At 38.0% G+C, this 13,264-nt stretch overlaps 1 protein-coding gene across 1 annotated transcript in view; it reads right to left on the bottom strand.

Moving 5' to 3' along the window:
* Positions 1–6,822: 6,822 nt before the first annotated feature.
* Positions 6,823–13,264, bottom strand: part of HSPA14 (heat shock protein family A (Hsp70) member 14) — a 33,536-nt gene continuing 27,094 nt past the window's right edge. Inside the window, exons 11-14 of the mRNA XM_004049076.4 lie at positions 11,284–11,496; positions 10,664–10,837; positions 7,897–7,967; positions 6,823–7,037 (exon numbers count right to left, since the gene is read on the bottom strand). Coding sequence (XP_004049124.1) covers positions 6,959–7,037; positions 7,897–7,967; positions 10,664–10,837; positions 11,284–11,496 — 537 coding nt within the window. The 3' untranslated portion in view covers positions 6,823–6,958. The remainder of the gene's footprint in view (positions 7,038–7,896; positions 7,968–10,663; positions 10,838–11,283; positions 11,497–13,264) is intronic.

The raw sequence follows: 13,264 nt of genomic DNA, 5'->3' as shown, positions 1-13,264 counted from the left end.
GACACGGGCAGCGGGGACCTAGGGAGCCGGGGACGCTGCCTGTCGGGTACGGTTCCGCAGCCACCGCAGCCCCGCGGGCCATGGTTAGGTTCCCCCCGACACCGCTCCCTCTAGAGCTCCGGGCTTCGGAAGCGGCTGCACGTGGGCATGGCTGGAGAGGTTCCGCTGGCTTGGGGCAGTCGCCGGGATTCCGACTGGTTGGTGTGGGGTGTGGCCTGTGCGGTCCAGCTCCCAGCTGATCCTAATGTGCGACACAGCGGAAACCACCGGTCCACATCAGTGCTTCTCACTTAAAGGGGCTTACGAATCGTCGGGGGTGGGGGAGCTGGACTTGGAATTTTTTAAGAGATGAGGTCTCACTCTGTCACCCAGGCTGGAGTGCAGTGGCGCGATTACGGCTCACTGCAGACTCGACCTCCTGGGCTCAACTTTAATGTAAATTGGGATTGGGTAGGTCTGTAAGGGGACCCGAGCTGCCCTCCCATGTTGTTGCCAAGCTCCTGAGCTCGGCCTGCTGGCGGGTGGGGGCCGGGAGGAGGAGGACACGTTAGTAAGGAAGCAGCAGGACGACTCCAGGGGCCTCCCACCTGGTCTCCACCCCCCTCCCCCACCCATTCTTGACGCTGCATCCATGATTGTTCTAAACAACCTAAAGCAGAAATCTTAGAGCAAATAACGAAAACTGGCAGAAAGCCACTTGATATCTCCTAAGGACTTAAAAAAATTCATGTAAAAAATTACGTAAACGTTTCAAAGCAGTATGTATAAATTTGAAATACTGGAAATGAACGCAGACCATTAAAGGAATAGTTAGTTATTTGATTCCATTATGAAATACTGGCTAGCCGTCTTAAAAAGGTGTTCATGAAGCTGTTAGTATTCAGCAAAACCAAAACAAATCCCCCTGAAATATAGTTTTAACTATGGAAGAAAAATGTGTATAGGAAAATAACGAAATAGTCTTTTCGGAGTGATTTTCTTTTTAACTTCTCGTTTTTAAATATTTAATCATTTTCTACGATGGGAAACACCACTTCCTCACACACACTCATGCTCCCAGACTTTATTTAGCTACAAACGGCATCATAATACAAATACTGTTCTGCAGTCCGTGTTTCAATGCAACTGCATTTCTCAGACATGTTTCTAAGATTTGAGTCCTTAGTAAATTTTTTATTCCATATCTCATTACCTTGAGATAAGGAATAAAAGGCCCTGTCCAACCCTATCACCTGGAAGAGCATCCAGGCCCTTTAAGGCTTGGTCAATCTAGGATTATGCCTTCAGACTTGGATGCAGCCTCCCGTCCTAACCGGCCCCTGTATTCATTACCTCTCCTGTATGTTTTCAGAGCCCACCAAGGAGCGGCCATCGCTACTCACTGGCCACTCTTGAATCCTTTTTGGCTCCTTTTCCTCAGTCCAACCTGGGTTCCTCAGAGAAGGGACTGTAGCCCTGGGACTGCATTTCTTTTCCGCCCTCTCCCTATGTGACTGCCCCAATTCCCATGGATTTAAATAGCATCTTGACACACAAGATGCCTCACTTGTCGTCTCCGGCCCTGGCCTCTGCCTGAATTCCAGGCTAGAATATCCACAGTGCCTAATGGACATATGCCCTTAGGTGTTGCACAAACATCTCAAATTGAACATATCCAGAAAAATACACTTCTGAACTTCCCGGCGTTCAGAATAAAACTCAAACCTCCAGATGGCCGGCAGGGCCTCCAGTGATGGGAATCCTGTCTCACCTCACTTTGTGCCACTCTCCCCTTTACTCATTTTCCAGGCCTTTCCCCGGCCCCACTCACCCAGAAATCTTTTACTGTGCATCTCCTATGTGCCAGGCACCTGATAGGTGCTGGGAATATAGCAGTGGATGAGAAAGAAAAAAGACCCAGTCCTCATGGAGCTGACTTCCTAGCGACAGGAGCAGCGGATAAAGCAAATCACTGAAGGCAGCTGTAAATTACTTTCCGGTTCAGAGGACAGGCTCCTTCCCCTCCTCACATGGCTACCTTCAGATCACTTGGGTCTCAGCTTAAACACCACCTATTGACAGAGGCCTCGCATGTTACCTCATTCTTTAGCCCTACTTTGCATCCTTAAAAAGCACTCATCAAAATTTGCAATTATCTTGTCGGGTTTTTGTTCTTTGGTCTTGATTAGTTTCAGTAAAAACTTACATAATGAATGCATCGCACTATTTTGTAAATCCAGTGTTTCGTTTCGTGTCTTGAATCCCATCCATTCCAGCGCATAGATGAGGCCCTGTCTGTTCAACATTCATCACCGTGTTTACTATCTAGAGCAGCAATTCTCAAAGTATGGTAATTGGGACCCGAAGACTCTTCACAGGGTTCATGAGCGCAAAACTATTTTCAGACCAACAATGTTCTCTGCCTTCCTTCGCTCATGAGTACATAGTGGAATTTTCTAGAGGTTACACAATTTGAATATTGCAACACATTGAACGAAGACGCAGGTACCAGAACATAGCTATCTCCTATTAAGCCAGACATGAAAGAGATTTGAAAAAATACAAAATACTGCTTTTGGCTAGGCAAAGTGGCTCGCACGTATAATCTTGGCACTTTGGGAGGCTGAGGCAGGAGAATTGCTTGAGACCAGCCAGGGCAACCCTAGTAAAAAATTAGCTGGGCGTGGTGGCACATGCCTGTGGTCCCAGCTCCTCAGGAAGCTGAGGTGGGAGGATCGCTTGAGCCCAGGAGTTTGAGGGTGTAGTGAGCTATGATCAAACCACTACATTGCAGCCTGGGCAACAGAGCAAGACCCTGTCTCAAGACAAAAAACAAAAAATAAAACCCCAGATACCACCCTTGCCACTAATTTTTTGTCTTAGAAAAATTATTTCTAATAAAAAGTTATTCATATTAACTTTATTACTTAGAAATAATTTTTAAAATTGGTTTTAATTTCCATATGGTAACTATGTATATAGTTATATAACTACATTTTATGTATATATAACAAAAGCTCTATGGGTTCTCAACATGTTATTTTTAAGACTAAAGGGGTCCTGGGACTAAAATGTTTGAGGGTGTTGGTAAATCCTGGCTATAAATGGAGAGAGAAATAAAAAGCCACTAAGAGACACACACCAGGGTCCTCAAGGGAAAAGTAGAGAATCATGACCCTTTCCCAGTATTTTTTTCACAAAGACCACATGATTTCTGGAGTGTCTCCTCTTCTACTGAAATAAACGTTCTCTTCTGAGAGGCAAAGAATCGTAGAATGAACACTAGATTAAGAATGTGAATTTAAATGAAATAATCCATGTAATGTGCTTAAAATAGTAAGCAGTCAAGAAAAATTAAGTTTACAAAATAAGCATCTGAATGTTAGTTCAAAATCCACCATTTATTCACTGTGAGACCTTGGATAATTTATTTAACTGCTGTGAATCTATTATCTGGAAAACAGAAATAACCAATGCCATATTACTCTCTACATAGTACAACTACTCGTGGAATTGTGATGAGATCAAAATTTTAAAATGAGATAATGAATCAAAGCAAATAACAGTATTATATCATATGGTCACTCATTATCATTTTAGATATTGTGATTTTTCCCATAGAACTTTTATGCTAGGATACTTTTAAGAATTCTTATACATATAAAAGCTTTCAGTTTGTGATGAATATTTTGTGGCCTCCTGTTAAGGACTGAACGTTTGCATCTCTGAAAAATTCCAGTGTTGAAATCCTCGCCCCCAAAGTGATGGTATTGGGAGGTGGGGCCTTTGGGAGGTGATTAGATCATGAAGGTGGAGGCTGCATGCATGGGATTGACACCCTCACAAGAGGGACCCTTCAGAGCTCTCTCGCCCTCTATCCTCCGTGTGAGGTTATAAGGATAGCTGGCAACCCAAAAGGGAGCCCTCATCAGAACCCGGCCCCGCTTCCAGCCTGGTCCAGCACCCGATCTGACTTCCAGCCTCCAGAACTATGATACATTTCTGATGTTTACAAGCCACCCCCCAGACTATGGTACTTTATTATAGCAGTCCAAACTAAGACACGTTCCAAGACTTTCACATCATAGGTATTTCTTCCTATTTTTATATTTGGCTCTGTTCTTCAGACAATGTCAGATGTAAATAGGCAAAACTATGATTTGACATAAGCTTTTAGTGGTAAAATTGTTTACGTTTAAATATGTATATATTTACTATCTGGCCTTTTATATAAAAAACTTGACCCGAGGTAGATTATTGAAACTTCCAAAATAAAATGACTTCTTCAAAACTTTTCTTCCATATTTATGTAATACTTCACTTACTTGACTGCTTTCCCCACATTTAAATATATACATATTTAAACTTCATGAAATATATTTACATTTCATGAGTATATTTAAATTGCATGTATCTCATGTACATCCCAATTATCTTTGCTATGACATACATATGATATAACAAAGATAACTAGGATGTACATGAAAAGATTATCAAGGTAGTCACCAAAAATCTTTATAGTTACTATTCTGGATGGTAGAATAAAGAATGTTTTATATTTTTTCTTTTGGAATTTGAATTTTATATTGACTATCATTCTTACAAACAAAAAATTTAAAGCTATTTTCACCTTGAAAAATAAAAAAACACTAGAAAATTTTGTCAGCAAATCTTTCAAAAATTCACAAGGAAAAAACTTATCACCTGAGGGTACGAAAAAATGTGGAAGAATTTCATTAGGCAGTAGAGGACTTATTGATGACAATTTCAAATTTGATAAGTCTAGGGGAAAACAACCAAACAAACATGCAAAGCTGACCAATAAAGGCAGCAGTGCTATTCCTTTCCTTCCTTATGTTTCTAAACAAACCATAAAATATACAACAGATGTACTACTCACTGGCCATTGTCCTGTAGCATACAAAGATGACATTATTTTTTTCTTCCACATAATTCATTTATTTGATAAGCACTTATGAACACCCACTACGCTCACGTACTGTCGTAAGGGCTGAGGCAAAATGGTGACTAAGACTGAGAGTATCTGCTCTCACAATGCTTAATAATCTAGTGGGGAAAGGAGCCAATAAGTAAAGCATTACATAAATATGGCAGAAAACTTTAGAAGAAGTTGTTTTATTCTATAAGTTTCAATAATGTACTTTAGGTGTCAAATTTTTTATGTAGAAGGCCAGACAGTAAATATTTTAAGCTTTGTGGGCCACACAGCCTTTGTGTAACTATTCATCTCTGCCACTGTAATGTGAAAACCACCACAGCCAGCCCATATACAATTAGAGTGTGACTGTGTTCTAATAAAATTTTATCTACGAAAACAGGGGTGAGATAGATCTGACTCACTGGCCATGGTTTGGCACCCCAGATCTATTTTAAAAGCTAACAATAACCACAAAATAAAATCCTAAAACAGTTTTTCAAAAAGCATAATTGAAAGCATGTAGACCTAGCAGAACTAGTTCAGTTGGTGTTTTCCTATGTTCTGAAGCCACTGAATTGCTTATACCAAAATCACTTTTATTTCAAATTTTCTGTGACTTTGGAAAAAGATCCTAAGAAATAACTAATAACTTAGGACAAAGAGTACACCTTTCAAGCTGCTTCTGTATTTAAAGACTCCGTGGACTTAAAATCATATCTGAATTCTCTTCATGGTTCTGTCAATAATTTGATGCAAAATAATGATGAAAAAATTTAAGTTTGGTTTCTGGATCTTTAAAAACTTTTAGAAGGGTACTACCAACTAACTCCATAGCAGCCAACATGAATAAGTTTTCACTGGAACCCACTGAGGATCTCAGGGCTCTAGTGAATATTCTCTGGTAAACAGAATGTGGCTAGCCTTCTCTTCAAACTAAAGAGATTTTTTTTTTCTTTTTTTGAGATGGAGTCTCACTCTGTCACCCAGGCTGCAGTGCAGTGGCGTGATATCGGCTCACTGCAACCTCTGCCTCCTGGGTTCAAGGGATTCAGTCTCCGGAGTTGCTAAGACTACAGGCGCACACCACCACGCCCAACTAATTTTTTGTATTTTTAGTAGAGATGGGGTTTCACCACGTTGGTCAGGCTGGTCTGGAACTCCTAGCCTCAAGTGATCCTCCCATCTCTGCCTCCCAAAGTGCTGGAATTACAGGTGTAAGCCACCGTGCCCAGCCCTAAAGAGATCTTTTAATTTCAAAAGAAAAACATGTTTGTTGGAAGAAAAGAAATAAACTAAACAAAACTGTAAAAAGTAAAAGCCCCTCTCCTAGTTGTTGAGTTTATCAGTTTACTTAAAAAATGGCTGTGGCTTATGCCTGTAATCCCAGCACTTTGTGGGGCTAAGGCGGGAGGACTGCTTGAGACCAGCAGTTTGAGACCATCCTGGGCAACATAGCAAGACCCGTCTCTCCAAAAAAAAAAAAAAAAAAATTTGCCAGGTGTGATGGTGCATATCTGTAGTCCCGGCCACATGGGAGGCTAAGGCAGGAAGACTGCTTGAGCCCAGCAGTTCGAGGCTGCTGTGAGATATGATCCCACCACTGCACTTGAGCCTCGGTAGCAGTGCAAAATCCTGTCTCTAAAAACAAAAACCAACAAAAAAAGGCATCTTACTTTCTATATGGTCCTGAAATTTTTTTCAATTAATATCAATGACTTTTAATTGTTCTCTTGGTTATCTAACAAGAATCAACAGAAGACTTTTACAAATTAAATGTTATAGAAAATTCTTTCAACCAACTCAGTTTAATTCTAAACAGCTTCATGATAAAAAAAAAAAACTTCCTTATATTTCCCAGTAATAAGAGGTTACTGTACGTCAAAAACAAAGAAGGGTTGCAACACTTACTGATATATTGTAGTTTAATAAAACATAGTTTATACAGTTCATTGAAAAAGTATTTTAATACAAACACCACTTATACACAAAACCAAATGCTGATATTCCTGTTTTTAAAAATTCTTGATTTCTCTAAAACACTTAAGATGCTATCTCAATAGAGATTGCTTCACATTTTCCAGTTTCTTGATCTGTGCATGTCACATGTAAAGATCCATCCCTAAACAGACAAAAAAATAAAGAACATTGCACAAGCTCATTTTATAAAAACATAAAGTCTGTAACAAGTTACTTGAGGGCTTTCAGTAAACAAGGGTTAATTTTAATTTTCAAAAGAAGGGTATTAATGTAAAGAATAAACACAATCTCAGTGTCTCTAAATTTAGTAAGTGTCATATGTTATATTTAGCTAGTTGTTCTTAGGAACTTCCTTCCCGACCACTAAGATCATGGTTGTATTTCTTGAAAACCCGTGATGACAAACATCTTAGGTTTAAGACTTTATATAAGCCCCAGATGCACCATGCTATTTTCAAGCCTAGGCCAAGGCAAACTCACCCTGATGAATTCTATATTCTTGCTAAGTATCGTTTATGGAGTAAGTTGTCTTTTAAGTTTCATTTGGAAAGGATTTACTTGTAATACGTAGTGATATGGATAGCTTGTGGTTAGGAAAATGGCAATAGCTGAATTTAATTAGTACTTTTTTTCTTACAGATGTTCTGCAGCAATAAAGAAACTTACCCTTTCATAGGGCAAACAGTAACAGTTATATAAACCTTAGAAAATTATACTAGAAATTGATAAATTACATCTCAAATGAGCACAGATCAGTTTCTTAGGTTGATGATAGCCAAAATAAAGAGTTCCTAAAATATTCAAGATGCAAATGACTTGAGATATACTTTTCTTTGTAAAATATAGTAATTTTGGGGGCAAAAAATGTAATTCACTGATAAAAACCTCTGTAGGTTTTTAATGTTTTTTCTAGAATGACAATAAATAAAAAAATCAATAAACTCAAAAAATGGTCAAATATCAAAATGAACTTTCTTAAAAACAGAGGTTTAATTTTTTACCTTTTCATAGTAAGAACAGCTAATATATCACGTAATCCATTTTCTTTTTTATCTAAATCCTGGAGTACAACCTGTTTATACAAGAACAATATGAAGAGAATTCAGCATCTTTACATAAATGAACTGATGTATCAATTATTGCAAAGGACCAAAGCTTATTTATCACTGAAACAAACCTTTTTAAAATAGGGCAGTTTTCAATTCTCCTACCACTGAATCAGAATTCAGAGAATAGGAGTGAAGCTTTGTTAACTTGAAATGTCTCCTCCAGAAGGAGGGCATATAAGATAACTAATGTATTTGTCCCTTCTAAATGTCATGTCCTAGATTAAAATCATTGTTTCTAAGATGTACTATTAATCTTGGAAAATAAAGGCTACTTTTCTTTTTTGGTAAGTAAGCCATTCCCAGTAACACGCAAATTATAATTTGACTAGCTTTCTATATATACTTAAAAAAAAAAAAATCAAGCATTTTAAATACATTTGGAAAATCACCTACTTAAAAACATGGCAAACTCTTTTGTACAACTAAGATTATATTTGTAAGTAAGAGATGGTAATGAATTTACTATAAAATTCCTCAGTTTCCTAAAGAATGGTATATCAAGAAACCAGATTTGGAGTTCTGCAGTGACTTTAGGCTTTGCCAAGCTCTAGTTTAATAACCTTAGGTAAGTTACTAAGTACCTTGTTTTACTCATTTGTAAAATAAGGTTAGAACAGATGGGAACTCTGAAAGATTCTCTTCCAAATTCAGTGTTACGTGGCTAACGCTCCTCCTGGCATCTTTAAGTTAGGATATAGTGGCAGCAGCTATGGAGTCTCAGAGAGGATGTGAAGAAAAAGGTAACGGAACTGTGAGAGAAGAGCTAAGGAAATACTAGGACTGCCATCTGAGTTCAAAAACCTGGTGCATGGGAAGGTTCTTAGACACACACAAACCAATTCATGTGGAAGCGCTTTTAAAACTTTACCAATAGATTCCAAGTTGGTAAGTCTGAGGTGCAGCCCAGGCATGTTATGCATGTGTGTGTTTTCATTACTCTTTTGTTGGAATTAGAAAATAAATATGTGGCCAGGCGTGGTGGCTCATGCCTGTAATCCCAGCAGTTTGGGAGGCTGAGGCAGGCAGATCACCTGAGGTCAGGAGTTTGAGACCAGCCTGGTCAACACAGTGCAACTGTCTCTACTAAAAATACAAATATTAGCCAGGCGTGGTGGTGCATGCCTGTAGTCCCAGCTACTCAGGAGGCTGAGGCAGGATAATCAGTTGAACCTGGGAGGTGGAGGTTGCAGTGAGCTGAAATCATGCCACTGCACTCTGGCCTAGGTGACGGAGCAAGATGCCGTCTTAAAAAAAAAAAATTAAAGTAAATATGTGAGCTAAAGATATGTATCTCTTTACACACACACACACGTACACGTACACACACGATATCTCATCACTAATAAACACCCTGTCTTCTCAAAAAAGCTAGGCATTTTTAGTCTGCTTCTGGACTTCTCTGAATGTGCATATATTTTTTAAAAAACAATACTGCTTTGGGAGGCCGAGGCAGGCGGATCATGAGGTCATGAGATCAAGACCATCCTGGCTAACACGGTGAAACCCTGTCTCTACTAAAAATACAAAAAATTAGACGAATGTGGTGGTGGGCGCCTGTAGTCCCAGCTACTCAGGAGGCTGAGGCAGGAAAATGGCATGAACCTGGGAGGCGGAGCTTGCAGTGAGCCGAGATCGCGCCACTGCACTCTGGCCTGGGCGAGAGAGCGAGACTCCGTCTCAAAAACAAAACAAAACAAAACAAAACAACAAAAAAAACCAGTACATTATTTTTTGTTACCGATATTTAATTTTTACTATAAAAGTAATTCATGCTCATGTCCTGTGCTGTTTGTAAAAAATTCAGTATAAAGTGTCAAAAGTCAAAAAACCCCTCTTGGTACCTTCAAACTTATTTACCTACTGTGAAGTTTCTGGAATATGGTTTAAGTACCTATAGATATTTTCTGTATAAATGCCTGGATATCTGAAAATGCACCCCTACTCAAATACTACCTCCTCACACACACTCATGCTCCCAGACTTTTTATTTAGATACAAATGGCATTGTAATACAAATACTGTTCTGCAGTCCGTGTGTGTGTGTGTGTGTGTGTGTGTGTGTGTTTTAATGCAACTGCATTTCTCAGACATGTTTCTAAGTAAATAACGTGGCTCTACCTCACTCTTTGTAAAGCATACAGAGGGTCGCATAGTATAAGATATGCACGCGGTATTTTAAAAAAGCAAACCTATCTTGTCTCAGAGGCAGCATGGCACAATGGGAAGAGCATGTCATGGGCTCAGAAATGAAACCAACGTGAGGAGAAACCCTAGCTTGACCAAGAAAATAAAGAGTATTTGCTATCACAGGCCAACTTCTTAATCATCTATAAAATGTACACAATAATGTGCATTTAGCATGAACCAAAAAATATAATTCTCCCATTCCACTTACCTAACTACCAAGGTAGGCCAAGAGCACAACAGAGAAGCAGTCTAAATACCCAGAACTCTTTCAAATTAGAACTGCCTATTTCTTCCCTCTTTCAAAAATGAGTACACAGGTGTTCATTTTCAGAAATGAGCCTTCATAAAATCCTTCATAAAAATGTATTAGGTGTCCTTTATATTTATACACATTTTGTATTAAGATATTAAACTGAATCTAATCCAGAAAGCAAAGTTGAACAGTTTAATGTGTCTAACTTTATGTATTCACCTGTGCAAACTTGGTTTCCTCTTTGGCAGAGTTCTTCCCATCAGACTCATAGAGTTCAAGGCACACTGAAGATATGCTTCCAGGGGCTTGCAATGTGTGTTGTCTTCGAGCTGGCAAAGGAGTCCCTGATGGAAACAGCACTGTGAATCTACTGGCTCCTGATTCGTCCACACCCTAGTTAGCAGGAAACAAGGTGCATACTCTTTGGTATTTATCTTTACAATTGAAAAAAACTTCCCATTATAAATGAGATATATATTCCTTATTGATAAACAGGACACTAGGCAAAGAGAAGAAAATAGAAATAATCCTTAATCCTACTTCACTTTATTTAAAAATATATTGAAATATACCTCTATCTATATTAGCTTATGATTAATATTATACCTAACTTTTATTTTTCTAAAAAACTAAGAGGTTAGAGAAATATTAACTAAAAGAATATAAGACATTCCTTAAAAGTAGGATTATAAATCTAAATTTAAAACCTCTGCCAGTATACAAGGTTTCATTGTAACATCATGGTATGTATAAAAACTTATGGCAATTAATTTACTATTTTTATGTAAAGTATAGAAAAGGTAAACATACCTTAACTAGTATACAAAAGCTAAACATACCTTAACTAAAATATCTCTGGCTGAACACTCTATCATAAGAGAGTCTTCCACCAACAGGTTTTCTTTCCCAATAAGAATTCCTGCTTCTATAGCTGCACCAATAGGGATCACTTCATCAGGAGGGATAGAATTGAGAAGCTCAACAGCTGGGAAAAGATCTTTAATCAGTTGCTGTAGCTTTGGGATTCGAGAAGACCCTCCACAAAGGACAACCTAGAGAATAAAAATAATTTTCAGTTGTTTACTTTTAGAAGAATGCTGTGTCTCAAAATTAAGTGTAATAGACTGAGTCATCTTCATTGTATGTAAAGATAAAATACAAAAAAAGCCCTATATATTAACATGTTATGTTATACTTAACCTATAAATACACAAACATATATTTAAACATATTATAGATATTTAACATATTCTTTATTCACAACAAAATTTAAAATGAGGAAATCTCACCATTTATTACAAAATACAGTAGAGCTACACATGTGCTTCATCATACTGTGCAGAAGAGGCTTCACCACAAATAGTCACTTGAATAGAAAATATATCAATATTTTGTACTGTCCAAGTTTTTTTTCAAAAGTTTGAATCTTAAAGCATTTTTGTGACAAATATTGCTATTCTCTCTTAGTGAAAACTATGCCATAAACTTCTTTGCCTTTACCATGGAAGAATATTAAGTTTCTTGAGGAAAAAGAGCTGATTTATAAAACTGCATTTTAAGCGGCTGGTACCATCTGATTAAATCTTTCTGAAGAATTTCATATAAAATTGCTCCCTTAAACTGTAAATCCCTTAAGTTGCTCATTGATTCATTCATTGAACACTTATGATTCCACGGGCATTCAGAATATTGAATTAATATATAACCTAAGAAGGGAAATCAATAGCCACTTCCTATTTCACAGTCTTTACGGATGATCTCACTGCTCACTGAGGCAGAGGACCACCTGATGAAAGCTAGGTCTCTTTCACGTTCAGTATGAAGTAATGAGGGATACCCTATTAATCTCCAGGTACGAGCATGAGGAACATCAGCTGTAGGATATTTTGTTAAAAAACTAGGTTTTCCTTGGCAAAGATCTTCAAAAGATCTGTTTGGAGGTAAGTAAAAAGAGCAATCTTCTCTAAAATTTTATGATCCCAGGTAAATACCAGGAGAACAAAAATGCAGAATATGCCTTTTCAAATTTCTCATATTCAACATCAAAAAAGCTTTATTAATAAGTAGCAAGTGGTATACCTAGGAATCCAGCTTACAAGGGATGTGAAGGACCTCTTCAAGGAGAACTACAAACCACTGCTCAACAAAATAAAAGAGGATAGAAACAAATGGAAGAACATTCTATGCTCATGGATAGGAAGAATCAGTATCACGAAAATGGCCATACTGCCCAGGGTAATTTATAGATTCAATGCCATCCCCATCAAGCTACCAATGACTTTCTTCACAGAATTGGAAAAAACTACTTTAAAGTTCATATGGAACCAAAAAAGAGCCCACGTTGCCAAGTCAATCCTAAGCCAAACGAACAAAGCTGGAGTACCTGACTTCAAACTATACTATAACGCTACAGTAACCAAAACAGCATGGTACTGGTACCAAAACAGATATACAGACCAATGGAACAGAACAGAGCCCTCAGAAATAATACCACACATCTACAACTATCTGATCTTTGACAAACCTGACAAAAACAAGAAATGGGGAAAGGATTCCCTATTTAACAAATGGTGCTGGGAAAACTTGGCTAGCCATAGGTAGAAAGCTGAAACTGGATCTCTTCCTTACACCTTATACAAAAGTTAATTCAAGATGGATTAAAGACTTAAATGTTAGACCTAAAACCATAAAAACCCTAGAAGAAAACCTAGGCAATACCATTCAGGACATAGGCATGGGCAAGGACTTCATGTCTAAAACACCAAAAGCAATGGCAACAAAAGTCAAAATTGACAAATGGGATCTAATTAAACTAAAGAG

The sequence above is a fragment of the Gorilla gorilla genome, chromosome 8 (assembly GCF_029281585.2).
Source record: "Gorilla gorilla gorilla isolate KB3781 chromosome 8, NHGRI_mGorGor1-v2.1_pri, whole genome shotgun sequence".
Lineage (NCBI taxonomy): Eukaryota > Metazoa > Chordata > Mammalia > Primates > Hominidae > Gorilla > Gorilla gorilla.
Note: the sequence above shows the minus strand (reverse complement) of the source record. Positions and strands in the feature narration are given on the sequence as shown.